This window comes from Centrocercus urophasianus, unplaced genomic scaffold (assembly GCF_019232065.1).
Source record: "Centrocercus urophasianus isolate 14NV4802_14NV808 unplaced genomic scaffold, USGS_Curo_1.0 seq_10, whole genome shotgun sequence".
Classification (NCBI taxonomy): domain Eukaryota; kingdom Metazoa; phylum Chordata; class Aves; order Galliformes; family Phasianidae; genus Centrocercus; species Centrocercus urophasianus.
In genome coordinates this window covers 97,703,504-97,728,019 of record NW_024884142.1, presented here as the reverse complement: position 1 = coordinate 97,728,019, position 24,516 = coordinate 97,703,504, and the positions used below count along the sequence as shown (strand labels likewise).

At 39.1% G+C, this 24,516-nt stretch overlaps 1 protein-coding gene across 3 annotated transcripts in view; it reads right to left on the bottom strand.

Annotated features, from left to right (window-relative positions):
* The window catches only part of KIF16B (kinesin family member 16B), a 133,880-nt gene that overhangs the window by 23,065 nt on the left and 86,299 nt on the right, over positions 1-24,516 (bottom strand). For 2 of the 3 annotated variants that reach the window (XR_006168172.1, XM_042814757.1), the window contains exons 23-24: positions 23,322-23,444; positions 15,540-15,629 (exon numbers count right to left, since the gene is read on the bottom strand). Coding sequence is in view for 2 of the 3 variants with exons in the window: in XM_042814757.1 (XP_042670691.1) it covers positions 15,540-15,629; positions 23,322-23,444 (213 nt within the window). In the remaining variant the exon portion in view is untranslated. Of the gene's footprint in view, positions 1-15,539; positions 15,630-23,321; positions 23,492-24,516 lie in introns of those variants that run through there. The other variant, XM_042814769.1, reaches the window with a different exon arrangement.

The following is a 24,516-nucleotide window of genomic DNA, read 5'->3' as shown; positions in this document are numbered from 1 at the left end:
GATGTACCAAGATTTCCACAATCCGAAGAAATTGCAGTCCTGACCAGGAGCTTGGGCTAAATATTTAGAGATTTGACAATAAAGTTGATGTCTGTTTTTGTTTTTAAGTATATCTTCCTTATTTGTATAGTAATTCTGTCTGAAGTAAACCACCTATTCTATACAATTTCATAAGAGAGCCTTAAGCAAAGGGAGAGCTAACGTTTAATGAACGGATTACTTTCTATATGGGTGTACCCATGGGATTATTTTCTGGATATTCAGTTTGTTATTTGTTTTTCTTTTCCATTTCTCATTTTCTCTCTTCTTTTTAGGTCTCTCTCAGTGTGTCTTTCTCCTCTTTGAGCACATCTCTATTTTATTGGTATCTTTTTCTCTGTGCCTTTCCTCATTCTTTCTCTTACTCCTGTGTTCATTTGCTACATCCAATTTTCTGTTCCCAAAGCTTGCTCTCTGCTCTCCACTAGAAGGGATGAGAGTTGTGAACACCTCAGAGAAGGATATCAGAGCAACTACAGGTCAGCCACAGCTCTGAGGCTGCTCCAAGTCAGCATTCTGACACATCAAACTCCCCAGGGAAGACTGAGTATCTTTTAAACGGCAACAGAAGCTCAAACAAATCAAGTGTAACGGATCTCCTACACCAAAAAACCCTCAAGTGATCAGGGAACAGAATGGGGAAAAGCTTTTACAGCACTGTCTTTCTACCCAGAGGTCCCTGCAGAGGAGGCCCCACAGGAGGTCCCCAGCACCAGCCAAACACAGTTAGTTCTTCACCAGCTCTGTGCTCCCCAGGTCCTTGCAGTGTTTCTGAGACACAAGGAGCTGCTCTAGGCTCATCCCTGCTGTCTCTCAGCAGATCTGTTGGAGCTGCAGGCTTCCAGCTTTCTGTTCTCACCTACCCTTGCTGCTACAGCCTGCAGTGTCTGGATCCCTCTCAACCATGCACAAAGGAATGAATTCCTCCCTCCTCCCTTGAGGAAATTCACCCTGAAATAACTCCCTCCTGACGGGCTGTGTTGCAGAGCAGCACACTGGAGATCCTATTTTCCTGTCTTTCCCAAATATGATTTATGCTCCAACACAGCTTCCCACCCTTTTACAGCACATCCTTGTCACAAAGAGAAAGCTGTTTTGCCCACATGCATGAGAGCACTGCCTTCTCTCTGCTCTACATCCCTTCTGCTCTGTGCCAAAGATTTACTTGCCCACAGAGCTGGCTTATCCAGCATTGTATTTCTGGCTGGCTACAGCAAGACTCCTAGTTTCCATGTTGCTTCCATCACTTGCTTTTTGCCTGGCCTCCTGGAGACCCAGGTCTACCTTTTCTCTTCAGAAAATGCCTCATTGAAGCCCAGGCATACAGGAAGCCCTGCTAGAGTTAACTTGCTGAAAAGCAATCCCACATCTGACTTTCCCTGCTGTGCTCAAAAGGGCTACAATTCCTTGCCTTTTTCCTACTTATTTCTCTGGAACATCACCAATAAAGTGAGTAGCTCCTCTACATCACTCCCCTGCAATACTGCCATCTCCTCCACATTCATATGAGTGTCTTCACAGGATGTACAAGCTCCCACAACTCTGGCATCTCTAATTCTGGGTAACCTTCTTGGCAATTTGCACTCTTTGAAGTTCTAAGATCTTCCTGGCATCCTTTCCAGTCACTATCCTCAAAGACAGTCATCTCCAAAGAGCATTTCAGCTTCATCTGTCATTGAACAGAAATAAGTACACACACAAAAAAAATTCAAGTCCCTGTGAACCTCCCTGCAATCTCCATCTGACAATGCAAAATTGCCAAGCAGGGCTGGACCCCAGAAGTTCCTTCTTTTGCATTTTGCTGACTGGGGTTCACTGTTTTTAAATCATACCTGCCTCCCTATCAAACAATCATCTGTAATTATCAAAACTATTAAAAGAGTTTGCATATCCAAATTCCTGCTTTAAACAAAGCAGGTAGACCTAAATTCAATATGCTTTTTTGGAACTCGGCTGAGATGTGGAGGCCACTATTTATTTCATTATTTTAACTCCATTTAGTCTGCCACCTGCTATTGAGAAAATCAAATTAAGTGCGGCCAATGAAGTTACCTGGAATTACAGGGCTGCTTTTACTTTCCTTAAAGCAATTTTTAGACTAGTCAGAATAATAACACACCAAAATTGAGCCATAAATGATACAGAATATAATATTTGACAAATTACTTCTTCGTTTTGTTCATTATAAGCAGTACGATAGCATTTAAATACAAAGCACCTATAAAACTATAAAAATGACTGATAGCATATATATCAAAGTTCATGCAAACCTTTCACAGTTCTATAAAACTCTGCAGTTTTCTCAAATTTTAATCTTGTAAGAAAACTGGAAAGCAATACAGCCAGGGCATCTTTGTAAATACAAACTGCTACCTGCATCGCAGAGAATTATTAACCAATGAAAGGGGGACAAAAATTGGCCCAGACGCCAAGGAAAACACATTAAGTTCTCTACACAGGCTGTAGGAAGGCAGAATAAGAAGGTGCAGAGACAGAACATACCAACCCAAAGGATGCAGTTAACTCACATGTAAACCAGTCCAAGTCAAATTAGAAATAATTAAAGATGCTTCTTAGGTAAAATAGGAAAATATCTCTTAGATTATAAAGTTAAACATACAAAAAATGCAACACGCTCTTGCAACCTTGGTTTTGCACCTATTTCATCTGCTCCTTGCTCCCAGACAGAAACCTTCTGGGGTAGTTTACTGTTGCCATGTGGCAGACCATGCTCTAACACAACGGTACACACTGACCTAGAGAGTCCGTGGGCAAGTTTAAAACACATACTCAACTTTTTTTTTGTCTCTGATCTTGCAAACTAAACATTTATATGTGTTGTTTCAAGTCACAGTGCCTGTTTTACTTTTTTAAAGAAATGGCAACAACTGCTGGGTTTGCAAGGTCACGTCTTCCAAGCTCAGAGCATCGATCAGTCTTCATGAGCCCGCAGCACAAGTCTCACTTCTCCAAAAGAAGAAAAAAAAGGAATTTTATACTGCACTATATAGGGTTTACTTACCTTTCAAAAATAATTTGGGATTTGATTCATTATCTTCCCATTGGGATTTCTAGGAGATTACAGGAGTGCCCTGGCACGGCAGACACCATCTCTGCAGCACCCACGTGCAGCCTTGCCCACCCTGCACCACGTTCCTGCTGCTGTTGCATTTGGTTCTTTGGACACTTGGGCTGCACACAGAGAAGTCCCAGTGCTATTTGGCTCGTGCAACAGAAACAGTCCAGGTAGGAGAAGTTGCTGAAGCAGCTTTAACAGCTCTTCCTGAAATGATTCCTTTGGTGCATACAAGCTCATCTCGGTGACATCTGGCAGCATTTATGAAACATCCCCGTCTCGTGTGACCAGCTGATGCCATAAATTTCAGTTGCCCTTGCCTTTGAGAAATGCTAATAATGAAAACTCATCAAAGAGCAGCAATAATTTCTACTGCTGACTAGATGGATGCATTCCTGACTACTCAAAATTAATGGCAGATCTCAGGGTCTTAAAGAACAGCTGTCACAGAGAAATATATCTGCAAACAAATACGTAGTATGCCTCTAAGTTTGATTTGTTATAGGTATAAAGCAGCAACTCTCACAACAAACAGGACTGATTACAAGGAGAAGTTAGCTAGTCTTCTGTGTCATTTAAAATGATAGAAAACACAGAAGGAGTCATCTAAGTAGGCAAATGGGAAGTTTAAAAGAAACTACTGGCTGCCCCTCCAACAGTAAGAGTGGTTTATAGCCACATAGATTATACATACATTTTCACTTATGTCTAGTCTTACAAATACTATAAAACTAGCTTCTTTATCACAGAATTAAAAACTAGCTGCAAGCCTCACACAAATTAAGGATTTTCCCCACTATCAATGCTGTCACTAGGTACAGCTTAAAATGACAAACTAACATTACTAACTGCAATCAACCTAACAGATACGTTTTCAGGAATTTGTTTGGCAAAGCACTTTGAAAAAGCAGCTTTGGGGAAACAAAAAGACCACTGCTGCCATCAGTTTCACAACCATTACCCTCCCAAGATCCTCATGTCATGGAACTGGGTGAGAATGTCTGTTTCCAACTGAAAAACAATTTATTCATCATGCACCCGAAAATACACGCTTAGAAAGCAAAACCTTTCTATATTCCACATATGCAAAAGCTCAACAACACACTTGACTAAATGTCATGAAACCGAAGTCAACACCATTACTTGTGGGGGCTGGAAAACAGGGATATGTTTAACTTTTGTGTGCATTTGGTGATACCCAATTACTGCCTGTAAGCTGACTTCTAGGAGAATGTAACAATTCTGCCCCCAAAAGGCACCACATCATTGAGGCAGTACTGATGAGGCAGCTCCACCTACATGAGCTTCAGTAACCCAAGGGAATGGGGGCAAGATTTATGACCAGAGGGATTTTTTTTCCATTTTTTTGCATTCTTACAATGAGCTGCAGCACATGAGAGCCCTCAAGCACAATCAGAATGAAAATTGTGCTGCTCCAAAAATGAAAAAGAAGCCTTGAAATACAGCAGTTTGCAATTACTTTAACAATTTTGAAAATAGTTAAAAGCTGGGCTAATCTTAAGGGCATCGCTATGGACTCTGATTCAAAAATAGTTAAAAAAAAAGGAGTTAGAATTTAAAATGCAGTGAGTAATTTAATTATTTAAAATACTGCTAAATTGCTACCATTTTTTTTTTTTTTCCAAAAAACACATCAGAGCAGGACATGGGGTGTGCAGATGAAGTCTGAAATAAATTTAAAGTATTTCACAGAGAATACAGAGCGTGCATTCGAACAACCTCAGTGCTGCATTGCCAGCAGCACTGAACAACCACGCAGTCAATAAAATATCATTAGCACCCAGTAGTTAGAACTAAGTGTGATAGAAAATAATGGATTCCATTCAGAAACAAACAAACAAAAAAAACTGGCCTGAACCTCAGCTTTGGTTGTTTTCATCATTCACGGCTTCATAATCATTTACAAATAATTATAAATTAATTGAATGTTTTAGCAGTGGTTCCCTAAGCGCTGCACCCAAGGAAAGGTGTGCTTTTCCATTTCACTGGCACTTGTATCATGGACATGCCATCATACATTTTGTCTTTTAAAGGAGTTTCCATAGCTTCTCCTCCACACTAATATTTCTGGCTGGTTCTGAAATATGCCCTACAGTAAACCACACTGCATCCTCTACATTCAGTTTTCTCCTCCTTGACATTTTCAATTTGTATCGGCAGCTCAGTATTTTTCTTGAGCCACGGCTTCTTTAGGTATATTTTCATATTAAACCACAAGAGATTGTATTTTATTGATTTTTGTCATGCAGAGATGTCTAATAAATTTTACTGCTTGGGTTTTCTTGCTTTGGGCTCTTTAATGGCATAGAAAATATTCTTGTAAGATGGAGCCTTCTGCATGCTCTGTGCTGCAGACACAGATGGTAAAAAGATCTGATTTTTTATTATTATTATTTACTAACTTTACAACAGTCAAAAAGTTGTTCCAAGACCCTTAAAGGAAGAGCCCATTGTGAACACACAACCAAAGGTGGCTCATTTAGAAACAACGTGCATTATCGCCTGCACCGGTTCTAGAAATTTGTTTTCTTCCTCGCTTCTAAAGCCAAGTCATTTTTAATTAAGAAACAGAACATTATTTTCACCACAGCAAGTCTGAAACCTCATTACCAGAACAAGATAAACAAATATTTATAACAGACCCTTAGGTAAAAAGTGCCTCTTAATGGTTAGCATCGTTATTATATTCACGTTGTGTTCCGTAGCTTTGTAGGTTTTTTGTTTCATTTTAAAAAGGAGAAATTCACCCTTTAAGCTTCCTAGTGAAAGCATCATATATCAAAAGCTAGGGAATATTCACAACACATCATCACCCTGATATTTCATTAGTCATTGATCCACCCTGGCAGGGCCCTGGACTTGGTCTGTTTGCTCACCTTGCTGGGAGATCACTGACCCTGTCTCAGGTACACTGGGCTGTGCCCCACCACTGAGGTCCCTGCTACCCATGCTGCAGCCACCCCCAGCTCCTAGGATGCCCTTCCTGGTCATCAGCCCTGACCCTGCTGCTCCCCAGCAGGTGTGTAGGATACCCCAGAAGGAAGGTCAGGCCAGAGGACTTGCAGTAGATGCTCTCAAGGGCTGCATGAAGGCCCTTCTCTCTCTGTAGGAAAGGCAAATGGGGTCCATGGAAGTAAGAAACCGTGCTTCACTGTAATCTTTACATACCATAAGTATAAATGACAACTCAATCCTTCATAAAGTAATATAATAAATATTACATAATACAATAAGTATTATAAACATAATAAAATACACCTCTACTTCAACTCTTAAAGAGTTCCTGGATAAACTGCAAGCCATGTTTATACTGGGACATGCAACATCTGTTGTCAAATACAGAGGGGAAAATGGTTTTTCAAGAGCTTTTCAGTCCTTCAGAATACTTCAGCACTTCCACCAATTAAGTCATACAAATGGCACCTCCATTTTTATATTTTATTAAGTCACCTGTATCTCAATCCCAGTTAGGCAATAAGTCATTTCCTCAATACATCAAAATCAAAATAAACATCTAAATACTTGTTGTTCTTCACAAAATTATTAGAAGATAGTGAGACTGTCAATAACAGCTAATGATTAACAGAGCACAAGTCTTAAAAGTCTTCTAAAGCAAGGCAATTATTTAATTAAAAAAAAAAGAAGAAAAAGAAAGGAGCAGCAAAAACTCCAGTCCTCCTTTCTGCCTTTCGCTAAGCATGAAGGAAAAACAAAGACAGGGTTGCAGCCTAAGGCATTCCCAATGCCTACGGATACTCAGGAGCAGCTAAGAAACGCCTGAATCTCAGTGAGCAAACAACACCCACGTTAAATTGTCTGAGAACTCTTCCTCTCAGAGGCATTCCTCTCTCACAGACAGCTGTTCTCCATCTATTTTACTGATTAAAAGAAAAAAAAAAAAAGAGTATTTTGATATCATGCAAATTCACTAGATAATTGAGCAGAACTTTGAAAATAAGATTATAAAATAATCAAAGCAATTATGCTGTCAAATGCTTTGTGAATTATGAAGCGAAGAACTTATCCCTTTCAAGGGCTTCTATTTTTAATTTATGCACTGTTAATCTTATAGATTTGCTATGGCACAATCAGTAAGACCTGGCTTTCTATTTCTGCCTGTAGGTTAACTGTCTCATACTGAATTTATCTATCTGGAGATCTCTAAAACCAATGGTATTTTCCTACAGAATTGTTGGATACTCAAAGGTTCCATTAGTTGCTGAGGAGGGACATAAAAGTAGGTCTCATCATTGACCAAACCATAGGAAGAGGGAAAGAGAAGGGGGAGAGAGAAGCAGAAACTGTATGTCTGCAAAATTGCATCTACCAACCCAAGAAAACGTTGCTGCACAATCCTAGCACACACAACAACAACAGTCACAAATTAATCCCAAAGCCAGGTTTTCACAAGGCTCTCAAGACGTTCGCATTCAGATATTCAGACATTGAAATCATTTTCACACTAGAAATTGAATAACTGCATACCATGCTGGAAACAAACCAGTGGTTTTGCTATGCCACAGATGCTCTTGTCCTGGTTAGCAAGTATAAATTCAGAGATGCCACATGGAATAAATACACTCCCCCATAATCAGACTTGCACAGACTACATGATGATGCAGTTAGCAGGGATATTTTCTGCAGTTTATTACAGGAAAAGATTCTCCTGTTCGTATGCATTTATAGATTGATGCACTGAGCAAAGTGCTAAAAGTTCTTTTAAAAGCAGCAGAAAAGTTTCGAGCTGCAAAAAGAAAGGCCAGATTAAGCACTTAGGGATCTACTCACATTACCTCTGTAGCTAACAGCAAACCGAGGCTGACATGGAAGCACCATGCATATAAAGCTACAGGCTTCCACAGTTCTCTGAACATAACATAATTAGGAATGTGAGCTGGAAAAGTGTATATGACAAAATATGCTTCCTGTGTTTGTACTTCCTGGCTGTTACCAGTGACAAGAACATAAACGTTAAAATCTAAAATTACCCATACCATAATTACTGTAATTTGCACTGAATAAAGGTGAAGGCTATAATCACATGCTTGTATAATAGAATTGTAAGGTTTACACATATTTAAGGATTCTAAAGATTACTACTCTATTTTTCCTTCAATATTTATGGAAAGATGTATTAGTAAGGCTAGCAAAGTGCCCAGCAAGAGAGCAAGAATTAAGAATGCCTTTATGATCTGTACTTCAAGAACTATTTCTATGCCCTTTTCTGTATGCTTATGATCCTACTAGATGTATTATTTTAATAGACATCTAATATAGAACATGGCATTTGCTATTTACAAGCACACTAGTGTTGTAAACAATCTTCATTTTAATCTGTGGCCAAATGCCCAATACTTCTAGGGGGAGGAGAGTGGTAGAATGCACAAAGAAACAAAAAAAACCACAGTTTTTAGATGATTTATGCATGTTTGCTAATTGTCCTAAGATTTTCTTGGAGATTTGGTACTCCATTACATTTCTCTACTGTATGAAACAAAACTGCAGTATACACTCTTGATTACTTCAAAAATAATTTCAAGCTTGATAGCATTCAGAAGCATCGTTCCAGTCAAGTCAAAAACCATCAAGAAGTTCATTGCTTTCCTGGTTCAGCTTTTCAAATGCAAAATAAAGCTTGAAATGTTGTTTTATATAATGCTCTCCCTAAGGGACACAGAGTTCCTAGAAGCTGAAAGAACCTGAATTAAGAATACAGACAAAATCAGACTTTCTAAAATAATAAAATAACACAGCAAGACCTGCACCACTGTGATCATTGCTATTTGCTACACCTTGCTCTCTCTGGCACTTGTAACCTTTGATTTTCAATTGCCATTTGGTTAGGAGTTTCTCAACATCAACCTCAGCAATCACTGTAGCTGTGAAAGATTGGGATTTCAGTCACTGAAGGTTTCAGAATGAACTCATTTTAAACAGTGTCTTAGAAGTTTGCAGTTATTTACAGCTATAGTGCTTTACATTTCCTATGACCAAACACTAGAAACATTCAGATGTCCAGAATTACGCATTCAATGTAAATGTATTATCTAAATCTCATCTCTTAATGAAATTTGCAGTTATGGACACCAGTAAATGACAAATCTGATGGTAAAAGCAGCAGAGCTTCTGACAGACCAGCTCTGGTGCAACAAGCTTTTGCTTCCAAAGCAGCTCTTGTGCTCCAAAGCTCACCAGTTACATGGCAGCTGGCTCAGCAGCCCTGTAAGCCAAGCACCTCAAAGTTATTGCTTCCCCATCCTTTTGCCTCTTGAAGTAATCCCAGGAGATTAACATGAGTTTTACATTTAATGAAATGCTGCAGCTGCACAGTTACAAGTCAGAAAGCCGAAGCAGTCAGAAAGGTACACTCCCAGCTGAGAAGCTGCAGCTGCCCTAAGTGCTCTGCACAAGGAATGCTGACTTACAGCTCCCTCTTTGTTTAACCCATCTGGTTGTATTCTTTCTTGTGAGGGAGACTTAAAAAAAAAAAAAGATTACATGAATGCACAAAGGTTGATCAATTACCTTTATAATTATCTGGACAAAATAATGAACAACAACAAAAAATCACTAGCCACATCTTGAAAGTTAGCAAGAAGTTGCCCTTATCTGCCCGTGACCCTGGAAATAACCTCTCTCCAAATCCAGGGATGCTCTCCTAAAATCAACAGCTTCACCTCATATTCATTCCCTCACCATTAACTGTGCTGGCATTTTGTGCTGAAGATTTCTTCCACTTATTACTTATCAAAAGCAAGACATGTACGGGCCATTTAAAAAGAAAATGTGGATCCCTCCCTTCCCTGGCTGTCACCCAGAAGGGGAGGATGGAGGCGAAAGGAAAGGACCGTGAGATCAAACCCTGATAGCTGAATCAACAATTCATGCCTCTTCTCATTACTGCACGGCAGAATTAATCCTAGGTAATAAGTGGGACGAGAGAAGAGTTTCAAAAGAACTTCAGAAGGGATTAGAACACTGATGTCCTACATTAACAGCAGGCATTTACATAAAGGTATGTGGTTGCAGGCAGTATGGTTGGATGAAACACAACGTGAACTCACTGAGATACAAAAAGTTTCTTGCAGCTCATCCCTAAAAGAGAAAACATTTTAGAAGAGAAGGGACAAACTACTTTGAACGTTAGAGGGGAGATTTAGATGGGATATAAGGAAAAAGCTTGTTATGATCATAGTGGTGAGGCAGTGGCACAGGCTGCCCAGAGAGGTGGTGGTTCCCCATCCCTGCAGACAGCCAAGGTCAGGATGGACGGGGCTGTGAGCACTGATGGAGCTGTGGGTGTCCCTGTGCACTGCAGGGTTGGACTGGATGGCCTTTTAAAGTTCCTATGAATTCAAACGAATCTACTTTGAATTTTCAAAGCTCTGAAATACTTAAAATATCTAAAAAATAAGCTTACAACAAATAATTGGAATTCATTCTACTCAAAAACTTTCATATGTTATTTCTGACAAGCCTGAGAAATATTTTCTGCTCTTTGAGTTTCATGCAATTCTTATGCAAAGCAAGAAAGCAGGAACCTTGAGTTCAATCCAAAAGAACTACATTCTGTCAAATAAATCACTGATTAATAGAGGATGTTGTTTTCAGATGTAAAAAGGAGTAATATGACTCCCTCTGACACTACCAACAAGAGTCTTTCCTCCTTAGAAGTCTAGACTAAAAAATTTAAACCAGACAGACAGCGTTTTTTCCTAATTATTATAATTGTTATAAAATGGAACCTTTGCTGTCCAATACTTAAGTATATGAAAAACTCTACCATCCAAGCAAAAGCTCCCACTGTCTGCAGCAGGCAGGCATCCTAACTTCCAAGATACATGACATGAGATGTGTAACTACAATGTATCTCACTCATTTCCCCAGTGTACAGCATACAGCATACAGGGTAGAGGCAGAGCACATGGGAACTCTGGATCGAAGGCTCAATCTTCTGTATAACATTTCCTGCTGCTTCAGTTATGGATATTACACATCCTTTTGGTCCCATAAGATGACATGAACCAGACCAGTGGAAGGGGAAGCTGGATCAATTTACGAGGCTTGAAATTCTTCAAAAATAATAACCAGTATCCTTGTGCTTTAGACAGCAAAAGATATAAATATTACTTTATACACAGACCACCATACATCATATATGGATACAGAAATTATTAGATTCTGTTAAACAGGCTACAAGCCAATAGCTTTAGCACTTCTTTCAAAATCTTGCCTGCATACACATCCTTATCTTCATGAATTGATCTATAAATGCAAGTATGCATTTTAACTGCTCTTTGACAAGCTCTGCATGGATTTACAAATATTTTAAGACAGTTATTGACTATTAGGACTAAAAATGCCTTAATGCTATGTGCTTCCCTTTACACCATTTAGAGATTTTTGTATACACGAAGGAGGTTTCTAGAGAAGTGACAGTGAATGCTGTAAGCAAAGCTGACAATGAAAGCCTGCAAAACCTGGACAGAAAGTGGCAAGTATGGAATCCCAAAATGCATGAAGATCTTTACAGACCCTGGATTCAGGTAAGGAATGATAAATGGTCAACTGTTCCTCTGTTTTCCCTTGACAGAAGGAAGAGACAAGAAAGCTTTAAGAAGGGGGGAGCAGTGGCCAAATTCACAACACTCAAACTTGCTGAACTAACAGAGATAGGAGACAGCATTCCTCTCATCAAGGCAGGCAGAAAAGTTTTTTTCAGAAACCAGCACTCCAGTACTATTCCAAAACTGTTAATCTATAAGAAAAGAAGAAGGAGGAAAAGTTCTTATGTCTCAATTGAAGAGCCTATTTGTTCCTGTTTCTGACCAGTGGTGAACAAAAAGTGTATTTCATTACGTAGGCCACTGCTAATGAAAGCCAAGGTATGATCTTCAATAAAATCCCAGAAACAAGCGTGTCATTTACAAATACGTAGCATAAGAAAGCTGAAGATAAGCAAATGACAACTGTGTAGATCTGCAAACAACATCAACAGAAAACCCAAACCAACCAACCAACGAAAAAACCACAGCAAACCAGCAGGGAATGCTGGTGTTTGTCTGCCTTTGGCACAGCCTCATCCTGCAGCAGCTCCTCCAGTCTTTCTGAATTTGCAAGTGACACTTCTCTTGGACAAGCAGCCATCACCATCCAGCCATTTACGTAACAAGGAATGTGAAGGTGCACAAAATATAACACATACTGAGAATGTAAGACATTAAGAGAGTTCCTGCTCCTGGAAAGACAAACTTTTTAAAAAAATCTTCCCAATAAATCAGTTTTCCAATGCATTCCTTTGGGAATTCAGTGGCAGCAACATGAAATGCAAGATCAGCAAGTTATTAAAATACTGATGTAGTAATTCAGAACCGAGCAACTAATGAGCTGCAAAGTTCACTTCTAAAAAGCAGGACACTCATATGTTAAACATATTCCCAGTATTTTCTCTGTCCATTATAAATGTTAATTTAGAGTTGGAAGGTAAGCGATACAAAATAAAATCCAACTTTGATGGGTTCTGATGACATTTAAGGATTAAATTTCTTTGCAACAAAATGTAGTAACTATGGAGCCAACTCTGCCAAAATTGTTATTAAATGTACTTTAGTGTCATAATGAATGCCAAATTAGGTCACTGGAAAATGTAAGGAGACAGATGACTTTCAGTTTGCCAAACAAACCAAGCTCATTCCCACTTCGCAAAATTAATCCCAAATTTCCATAAATTAAGGCTATTTAAAAACAAATAGGCTAAAATATAGGAAAGCACTGCTCATGTACATACATCACACTGATAGTGAAACTCCTTCAAAGAAAACAAACTCCAAATCTTTACTGCAGTGAACAACATGAAAAGTTTCATTCATCATAAGGACACCGTTTGTGGAAATGCCAACAAGCAGAAGAAACCAGCTGCATACTTGCTAGGTTTCTTTAGCCCATAGGCTTGCCATTTATTTCTGGTGCTCTAAGTCTCAAAGTACTGAACACAACACAACAACCTGCACTACACAGAAGAAAGCAGGCAGCATCACTGCTGAAGGGAACAGTGCTTCCAGAGTAGATTCTTACTGACAGGAGAAAACTACCAGAGATGCAGTGGATGACTTGATCAAACACCCACCTTTCTTCTCCTGTGCTTTACAGTGCTTTGTACTTAGAAAAGATACGCATATTGAATCTGACCAATAATGCATTTGAGGTTGCTTTGAAGAGGAGTCTAGACAAAAGGTGGAAGAAGGTTCTAACAAAGCTATAGATCTGCTGTTTCAGATAGTAACATGGTTAATCATTTCTTTCAAGCACACTGGAAGCCAAAACACATTAATATGCTTCTTCAAAAAGTACCCCACTTTAGGGAAAGGTGTACTGACAAACTTGTGCGACTTGGTATTTGCCCTTACTTACACAGAGACTGCTGAGGAAAGAGCAGATGACTCAATAAAACATCCTGTGATGCCTCTCCTACATGGAAATTAGAAATTTAATCACCTGTATAGTTAAGCCAATAATTCTGTTAATGTACTAGACGTCAATCTCAATAAATTGACCTAAAACTAAATATATGGCAGCACGGAAGTGTCAATAAGAAACAAATGAGCACATTAACATATAAAATATATTGAGCTTGTCAGCATGGCTGCAGATAGTGAAGGAGCATAAGGAATGAAAATTGCTTATTTGAAGCATGTATTCTCCTCATTTGAGGAAGATAATTATTGACCTGTAATTGTTCTCAGGAGATGCATGGAGATAACATAACATCAGAACCCTTGCACCTCTTGCTAAAAGCTACTAAGAAAATCTGCAGGAGGTGCTACTGCTTTTCTTTTCTGACCTACTAATATCACTCCTAAGCTCTTCTGATTCTTAAGAAAAAAATCCTCCCCCTGTAACACCAAAAAGCCTCAATTTGTCAGCCTGCGAGTCACATACGCTCACTTCAAAAAGTTGACAATAACATGCTGCAGCACAAGGGACAATTTAATGGAGGCTTTAAGAACATCAGATTCCTTCTGAATTTGATTACTACAAACCACTATGAAGTTGATCTCCTGAAATAATTGTAAATGTCATATTCAATTGTTCCTCAATGTACTGTCAGGACTGATAACAGGCTCTGAGCAAGTCTGCTCGAACACGTTTTCCTAAAAGGGGGAGTTCAGTCTGCAGAGGGATTCAGGCAACCCTTTTCTATTTCAAACAGCTGACAGTCTAGCCATTTGTTCAGGAGCTAGATGCAATTAGGATATTAGTGTCTACATACCGTATCTCTGCAGCAATTTATTTGAATAAAAAATATCACAGTGATGTTCGCTCAAAATAATATTTTTAAAAGCACTTGTGAAAAGAGAATGTTTCAATTTTCTACTCAAAATTCATTTTGATCTTTTAGAACTTCCTGACAATCAGAAAAGATGACTGTAATTTTCTTCTTCTTAGGCTTGCTCTCCTTTAGATAGTGTGTAGTTTCAGTTTCTGGGTTTCATACTCTTCTGGAAGGGGAATGGAATTAAGTTCCAGAATCTCCACAAGACACAGACTCTTGGTATTCTACTCTTTAAAGCCTCAATGATTTCCCATGCTCAATACATTTTCAGCTTAAAGAATAGATAAGAAAAAATAAAGAAGAAACCCTTTGCATGCTATTGCATCACACTCTCTCAGACATCAATGCCTTTTAGCATACAGCCCGTGAAAATACACGGTCTATGCTTCCTTACTTGAGACAACTCTCAAATTAGGATAACTTCAATTGCTTGAATGATTTATTTCTGCTAATATCCACCAGAACAAGGAGAAAGAAAGCAAAACATTAATAGTTAAAAGCTAGATGTGGAAACCAAGAACTGTAATTCTGCAAACACTCACTCCAATGAACTAAAGTGTTGTCAGGCACAGCTCCTCACATCCTGAATGCTCGAAGTCTCAGAGGTGGTCAGAAAGATCAATCTTCCATTTTGCAGACACCTGGAAACCACTATCACAGAAGGGTATCTGTGGAACAACGCACTCCTTCCAAAAGAGGAGTTGTCAGGATGACGTGGTCTGACTGCAAGTATTTTGCAATGAACAAAGCAGCAACCTCCAGGGAATGACTCCAGCTGGCAGCACAGGGAATTAATGGCTGGAGGCAGCACATTTAGTCATGGTTTCACTGTAGTAACAGCATGCAACAATCCATCCTGGTTCTAGCAGCCTTGGAGCTTCAAACTGCCAAAGGGCTTGCCATTTTTACTAAGAATCAGACTGGTTTAGTGCAAGCTTCTCTTTCCCCCTTCTCCCAAAAAAAGCAAAAGAAACTCAAAAAAAAAGCCCAAACAAACCAGCAACAACAAACCCACAAAGTTATTTTCAAGGCTCCACTCTTTCCTGCAAGATAGATTTTCCCAAAACTTACCTCTGGGTACTTCAGTTTTAAAGTTCGATGCATTTCCCGAAAACGACTGTATCGCCTGAACACTGTCCATGTCTCATCCAGAACTGTTATCTGTATCAGATGATATAGAAAGAAAAAACAGAAGTAAAAGCACATAGCACACCACACTAAGAACTATGCAATACAGAGATCTATCTGATTAATATGGATAACAGTAATTTCCTTAAATTCTATGATTTATGGTTCACTTAACTTTTCTGTTATTGCCCAAGCAAGTTTTTTGTGTTTTTTTTTTGTTTGTTTTTAAATAAGGATCACTGCAAATGAAAAAACTGAACACATGTATTCCATTTTCCAGAGCAGACTGACAAACCTGTAAATACCTTAAAATATCCCAATCACTTGTCAGTGCAGCTACGCAGCTCACAGCATTACAATTAGTGGCTGTTCCATTAATGAACAGCACCCAGCACAAGTGTAGTGTAGCCCCTCTGTATGTTGATGTAAATGCATCTATACTCATATAAAATTATGCATATATGTATATAGAAATACACATAAAAACATTAAACACACTTTTCCTGTAAACAGTTTGTTATCGTATAGAATGTGGTTCCAATTTGTACAGTAAAGAACAACACATATTGCCTTTCAGTGGAAGATATTCCTTTAAAGCACTCTAGGCCTGTGCCATCAGTATGTTGATGAGCATCCCATTTATACAGGAAGTTTCATTAAAATCAACAGAAGTGCTCCTGTGAAAAAAAAAAACCAGATAGCAAAGGGAGCCAAGAGGAGGGCAATTCAGTTATCTAACTTTGCCATCAGTTATACTCCAAACCCTCACTGGAACTGAGAAACTGGCATAAAAATTTCAGTGAACGAAAAATTTTTCACCACCTAAAATTAGGTGGAATGAAAGAAATTCCTAAGTGGGTCATAAAAGTGATATGAAGAGCCTTTGATTTCACAGCAAAGCCCTTCTATTGCTCTGATGATCTAATGCTATCGAGTGATGCTGCGGCGAGAGGAGGGCGTTTTGCTACACCAACTAGCACAGCTGAAGAAAACCAACTAGCAATACCTGAACAGGAAAGCTTGCGGCTTTTTTAACCTAATAGGCCTAATATAAGTTCTGTCCAGCAATGAATTTGTACACAAAAATCAACAATATGCATTTTGCAAAATGCATTTTACAAAGATATGGGCTTGGGTTTAAATCCAAAAGTGACTCTTAAAATGCACAAGCAACTCCCATACTACAAAGCATATGACAGTCACAGGACGATGGAAAATGGGAATGGAGAAGGATAACCAAGTAAGAGAAAAGGAAACTGGGACGAAAAAGCCAGCATCCTGGTTTGACAAGAGCCAGTAGTGTGCTCCTGCAGCCTGGAAGGCCAACTATACCGTGAGCTGCATCAAAGAGGGGTAATGGGTAGCAGAAAGGCAAGAGATGCGATTGTTCCCAACTGCTCAGCCCTTGTGAGGCCCTATCTCCATCACTGTGTCCAGGCCTGGGGCCCCCAACACAAGAAGGATGCAGAGCTGTCGGAGTGAATCCAGAGAAGGACCACAAAAATGCTTAGAGGGCTGGAGCACCTCTCCTGTGAAGAAGTTGAGGGATGTGAGCTTGTTCAGCCTGCAGAAGAGAAGGCTTTGGGAAGATCTCACTGAAGCCATCCAGTACTTGAAGGGAGATTATAAGCAGGAGGGGAGTGACTTTTTACATGGTCTGATAGTGGTAAGACAAGAGGGAATGAATGTCTTTAAGAGAGGAGATTTAGGTTAGACATTGAGATGTTTCACCCAGAGGTTGGTGAGGCCCTGGCACTGCTGCCCAGAGAGCTGTGGGCGCCCCATCCCTGCAGGTGCCCAAGGCCAAGCAGCATTTCTAAGAGTTGCCAACTCAGCCTTTCCCAAAGCGATCTCTGACCCATGCTTCCCCATCCTATCTGCCTTTACAGGGGTAAACTAAAAACACTGATACTGGCAGAAGTGCTTTGGAAACCAAAAAAATGATATCAGGAATTAGGTTTTCTTTTATTGATTGATTTTTAGTTTAAAGATATATGTAAACAAAACTGGACTTCTAAAATCTAACAGTGCTTTTCACAGCTATTTACTTTTCACAAATTGCAGCTGGACTAGATGACCTGTGGAGGTGCCTTCCAACTGAACTATTCTGTTCTAAAACAAACATTTTTCTAGCATATCTCCTCAATGCAAAATCATTATTTCTGATATAATTCATCTTTCCTGTCACCAACATGCTTGACTGCTGCTAGGATGTCTGCATGATGGACTGCATTTCCTTACAAATAAATTCACACAGTTGCCCTCCCTCAATGTAATGTTAACAATCTCTCAAGCCCTACAGAGGAGGTGATTGGATACAACCTGCACGGGCAGGTTTAACTACAATAAATGAGGGATTCAGGAATATGCATGCTGCACCAATCTTAATTAACCCATTATCCATTTTGTTCTCAATAATCACCTTAAAGTAAAGCACTCCGTGACTTAAATGTTGTTTCTAGTTTGTTATTGCTTTAATTCTGCATTGTAATATTGCCAATTGAACTGTGGACTTTTACTGTGATCAATTTCATTTGCACATGATATTTATGCAAAAATGACCTCTTTTCTTTCCCCAGAGCTTTCACACTGGCAATGCCTTTCGGGAAGCAATCTAGCCTGAAGCATCCAGGACTCTCCCAGTTACACAGCCTGGGGAAAAGCAGGTATGTCAGCTTGCCATCGATGCTGTTGTCTGAGCATCTGGCAGCTGTCTAAGTGACAGGGCAGTGCTGAATGTACCCAACTGCCTGCAGCCAATTTTATTACACTTCTTAAAAGGATCTAATGAATACAACTGTGTTAACCACTCCAGGAATACTTGATAGAACTACATTGGAAAGCAAAGCCACGGATCTGTGCTGCTGAGTACCTGAAACTTGCTCTCTACTTTGTTCGCTGGTGGCTTGATTTGACTCATTCCCTGTCATCCCCTTCATTTACTTCCCTAATTCTTCTATGAGACCAGTAAGTGCACTCCAATATCTTCTTGTTGTTAATGAGCCTTTTTTCCTCTGCTGAGGTGAAGTGCCAGCAGTCACTCTCTCTTTCCATACTGCTGATATTACTGGAAAATAACTTTCAAAGCTAACCAACATCTTAACCACTCCCCAGAGCTCCACAACAATGTTGTTATGAAGGCAGATGGGGCCAAATTCCACTTGTATAAGCAGAAGAACATAAGTATATTTGACATAGCAGTTCTAAATGTTTCTAGAACATGGCCTTGTACTCCTACAGCTGATACAGCCAGTTTGGTCTGGGATTCTTTCTTCCATCCTTCAGTAAAGACTGTATGACAGATTATACAGAATGCAAGTACGGGACTAGGATAAATAAAAATCTATTGAACTGTAACAAGTAAAGCAAATTCAAATAGCCCTTTACTTTTTACTTGTAATTTACTACTAGTAATAAATACATATAAATACATACATATGATTGAGTAAATCTATAAGACATTTTCAAAACTCTTATCTGGGCACTTACGTGACCTCAGCCTTGACTTATAGTTGTGTTACTTTTTTCACTCCAGTGAAAGTGCTGTAATTCCTACATAAAACCCAGACATTTGGAAGGAAGTAGTGCAGTCCTGTTTCCTTAACTTTCACTCTGCACAATGGCAGACAATCACTTCACCAACATTTTCTACCAATTTCACTCTAAGTCACTCAAAAGATTTGTTCTCCCACCCACTCCCATACAAATAAGTAAACCCACAAAAATAGGTGGATATTACACCTACTTCTGAATCCGTCAGAAAAAAAAGAATTCCCATCTTACATGTCTGATCTGAAACAGACACTGTGAAAATTGACTTTGTTGAAATTACTCCTCCCACTGTCAATGAATACAGCCTATGAAAATTTAGAACCTGCAGGACACTAAGAGACTCATCATGGCCTTTTTATGGATTTTTTTAAATTTATCTTTAAGGGTGTTAATACTGCTGAGGACTATTTTTTAACTGTGTTCCCCATGGGGCATGCAATGCTTCATGTATTAATGAGCACTGCTTGATGAGCACTGCTTTTGCTTTACTCCAATTCTGCATTAACTCTCAGAGCACAGGAGAAAATGCTGATGAAACCCATCAATGTTTTTAGCAAACCCACCACAGCAGCTGGTGAACGCAAAAAAAAACAACCAACCAACCAAAAAAAACCCCCAACCCACTGCTTTGGGATGCATCTGCCTTGATCTTCTATAGAGAACCCATCAAAGATGACTGGAAGGCTTTGAAACACAAGAAAAAGCAAGTTTTGATAAAATATCTAAGAGGATGAATAAAATGAAAGTCGTAATAACTGAGGAAAGCTGAACAAAATGAGAAGGCATGTATGTGTATATTTATATATGTGTATATATATATATATATAAGCACACACCCCCTTTTGCTCTTGTCAAAGGATCCCAGCAGGGCTATGCCTGATTTCTGGTTTAGTTTCCCACCTCCTGCTCTTGGGAGACCCGCTCGTGTCTTTGAACTGGAGGTTCCCCCTTCCCTGCAACCTCACTGCTCCTCCTGCTTCCCACAGATGCTGTCTAGTAATTTCAGGTACTCTCTGTAACAAATGCCAACAATGCAAAAACCTTACAATGCAAAAAATCTTCCCACATGCTGTTTCTACTGTGGCTTTGTCTGAATATTTTGAGTATTAGAGCAACACAAAAGGAAGCAGAGAACACACGATAATCTTCAGGTATTCTAATTCAGCTCTAAGGTAACTGTGTTTAGACCTGATTAAGTTACCGCTGCTTCATCGTGTCTTTAAAGACTGCATATAAAACCACCCAAAAGGAAATTTATTTGGAAAGTTACCTATTAGTATCAAATATTTAATAGCAGAGCCACAGAAACAACTCCATGATTTTTCTTGCAGCAAAAGAAGAAGTTGCTAACTCTAATAATTAAAGTGTCTTGGTTTCTATTTTGCATTCTCCCCAGAAGGATCTTGTGGGCCTTGCTTGACATCAGAAAGCATGACCTGTATTGTGTGATAGAAGGTGAGCAGGTCAGAACACCTTTCCAGAGATCATGTCCATCTAGACGGACGAGATGCTGAACTTGCACTAGAATATTGTTGGATGGTATAGAAGGATTGAAAGACTTACGAACTAACACAATACTACCAAGAAGTGTGGAACTTGTTCTCTTTCTCTGGGCATATAAACAAAGCAGTTTTTACTATTTCATTTTACAAGAAGAAATTTATACAAAATATTTGTCAGATTTGTTCCTCCATGTAGCAATATAATATACAAGGATTTCACTGCAAACACAATCATTAGAATCATCTGCTGATGAAAAAACTTCTGAGATACTTAGGATTCAAAGGCTTTGAGTCTCTTTTACAGTTCAACTCAATCACCTTGACTGTGACAGATTTTTAAGTGCTGCTGCACACATATAGGTCAGCCACCCATTTTCCCTACAAGAACAACAACCTTGGTGAAGAAAGCCCATTTGGGCAGCAACAAAGGACACGAGACAAACACAAGGGCCCCCTTCCAAGATTGATGTACTTTCTAATGCACCATCACCTCGAAATTAACTAAAGAAAAGTGGGGCTATAATAAGGAATTATTTCTACAACTGACTTTGTATCCTCACCCATCAGGAAAGGGTAAAACATGTTCACATTCTCTCCTTCTTGCCTGCAGAAAGACAATTCTACTTTCCTAGCTTTTAGGGGGAAAAAATAAATCACTATATCACATATTCTGATATCTTACAGAATATGAGTAGGAACAGCTGAAGGATACTAAAGATCGAAGCAGAGATGGGAGCTCTGCAGGGAAAAGATTTAAAACAGAAAAGTTTGTGGAAACTCTGCAGACTGTAGCTTGGAGCAAAATCCTGACCATAGCAAAAGCAGTCTGGTGTGGCACAGAGATCTGTAGGCAAAGGGGAAAAAAAAAGTGTACACTGATGATTGATTTGTGTAAGGGAGCAACTAAGATATCTCACAGAGTGTCAAACTAAGGTTCACAGGAGTTATAATAAAAATATTTATTGCTCTAAGGAAGTCGGAAACAATGGAACACAATTACTGAAGTGATAGCCCATTCCCTACTCTGTACCATCATTTACTTGCTTTGAACTTGATCAAAGATATTTAAGCAGCAGTTTCTCTAAGAGGCAGCCTAGAGTTGGTACAGGAGAGAGAAAAAATGATGGTACTGACAAGTACAACAGAAGAGAACAGCCACATCATACACAAAGCTCTTGGTCAGAGGACTGCATCAGGTCATTCCATGCCACTGGAGAAGCCAGCCTGTGAGTCTCGCAGAAACAAAATACAAGCAACAGAACTGCTGAAGCCTAATTTAATGTGTTCTTGTATTTTTTGTTTGGATATTATCCTGTTCTTTCCTCATCAAAAACCCCACCTTTCATTCATATTTCTCCCCCCAGAATAACATCATCTTCTGCATCAAGTGCAAACCTTCCTCCTATGCTCTTTAACTACCTCTTCATGCCAGGTCCCCCCTCTATGCTTCCATGGGTTTTAGGGGTGAAGAAAGAGTACCTGGAGAAGAAATCTACTGATTGTGACTAAAAGGACATAACACTTCTTACTTTATCTACCTGTACTATCATTATCCAGTTTAGTAAATCCCATCTGAAGAAAACAGCTGGCAAACAAAGCAGTCCTTGGGGAAGGCTCATGTGCACTTACTCCTTTCTCAGCCTCTCTGATAGGTGCTGGGCTTTCACTGACCCCAGCAAATTCAACATCCAAACAGCAAAAAGGAGCATTCCATTCACAGACAGTGCAATATGTTTCAAGATGACAATTTAATTAGCAATAAAAGAGCTAAGACTGACTGTCTCAATGAAAGACTCTGCAAAAGAGACCATGAACATAGCTCAAAAACAGACCTGCACACTGTGAAGGCAGGTCACTCCTCCAGCTATCACCACCTGATGAAGCATCTGGCAATAGATTCAGTGTAGATGGCTGCCAACTGAGTCTCTGATGCCATGTACATCAGTTATGCTACATGTCCACATGCACTGAAAGCACATTTCCAATTAGATTTCACATCTTGCTTTGAAATAACTGGCTTAGTACCAGAGGAAACGTAATGAATATGCATTTTTTCCAGCACTTCTGCAGAGTATTGACTGGGAGAGAAACTAGAATGGAGGGGAAATAGTTTGGAAAAGAGAGACCTTGTAAACGCAAGGTGGGAAGAAACAAAACAAAGAGCCAGAAATGAAACAAGCTTTTGTTGCAGAATACTTAACTTAGGCTCCCATTAGGTAAACATTTCAAATCCAAACATTTCTGTACCTTACACTTGCATCTTAGTAAGACCTGGAACTGTCTTTCCCAAAGGTCTGACAATCAATCATTTGGAAAATACTATCTTCATAGTGTCCTGTACTGCGCATGCTTCCCAAAACCCCTTGTGTTCAGTAGTACAGAGGGCACTTACACAGAAGGACAAGAACTGCACTCACTGGAACAAAGACTACGTAGCACTGGAATTAGCAAGGTGATTTCTGTAATTTGGAGCTTCTCAGGTATGCTTTCTATTGCTGTGTCCACTGCTACTAACTACGATGTGGCTACAGTGAACACCTATGGTTAGACAGAGATAACTAGGAACTAGATGTTTTTAAAGAAAAGGCATTTTCCTATTGTTATTATTACTACCATGATGCTATTTCTATGCTTGTAAAACATCAAGGAGAAACAAGAGAAAAGCACTTACCTTTATTTCAAACTCATAGTGTTCATCCTTTCCCTGCCCACACAGGACATAGCGTGGAATACTAATTTTAATTGGGTCCTTTAGGTCATCTGGATTTGCTCCCAAAGAACGACAGACCATCCGCTTTCATGTGCATACCAAATAGGAAGAACAAAGGAAAACCAAAATCACTAAGTAAGGAAAAAGAAAAAAAAAACCTTCACTAAAATTGAGAAAGTATTCTCAGCCAGAAGAGCTGAGAGAGAAAGAGTGGCAGTGGCAGAAATTAATTTGAAAGTGAAGAAATTACTTGCAAACAAAGTGGATATGCTTTTATAAGCAAGTCCTAGCATTTCACTATGCATAATAAACATGAGGTGAATTTACTGCAGAATACTGTTTTTTCTGTGAAAGGAAATTTTCAGCTTAGTTATCAAAAATAAGGGAGAAGACTTATTAACACTGCTTGAAAAAATAAACATATATATGATTAGTTCGTTCTCATACGCATTTATATAACAAATCTGTTTACAATAACATGTAAAGCTGTAGGAGGTCCAGGTAATTCAGAAAGCTCTTAAAGCTTGGATTTAAATCCAAGTCATTTTACAGTTAAAGAAGGTATAGGTAACGTAGGAATCCATTGTCAAAAGAGTTTCCTATTATTTTCTTAAAATTCTAACCCATAACAGAAATCTCAACAATGATAAGCATATAAAGGTATGGACAAAGCTATAAAGTGTTATTTACAGTGAGAGCACACTGTGCTAACAGTCAGATGGAATTTATAATTGTCAAGTTATGTCAATAATAAAACAGCTCTGCAGCTGAAAAGATGGATGTTTCATAGAGATCCTGTCCAAAAGGTAGCATAAGCATTTGTAGTGCATGAAAACAGAAACTGCTTTTTAGGAAGTCATCTACTGACTCAACTGAGAGCTTTTGCTCTGAAGATACCCTTGAAGAAGCAACTGCAGCACAACAAATATAAGTCAAAAATAACAGAAAAATAAGTTGAGAAACTATCACTTCAAATTTACGGCCACCCTGCATACTTGTAGCTAGAGATGCTATCCATCACTTCATCTGTAGCTGTATTCTCAACATTTACTCTCAGTGCTTCAATAGCCTTCATGAAGCATGCTGCATGGTCAAAATCCTTCAGTCTTGACCAACACTACCCAAAAATCTGAATGTGGTTCACATTCCATTCACA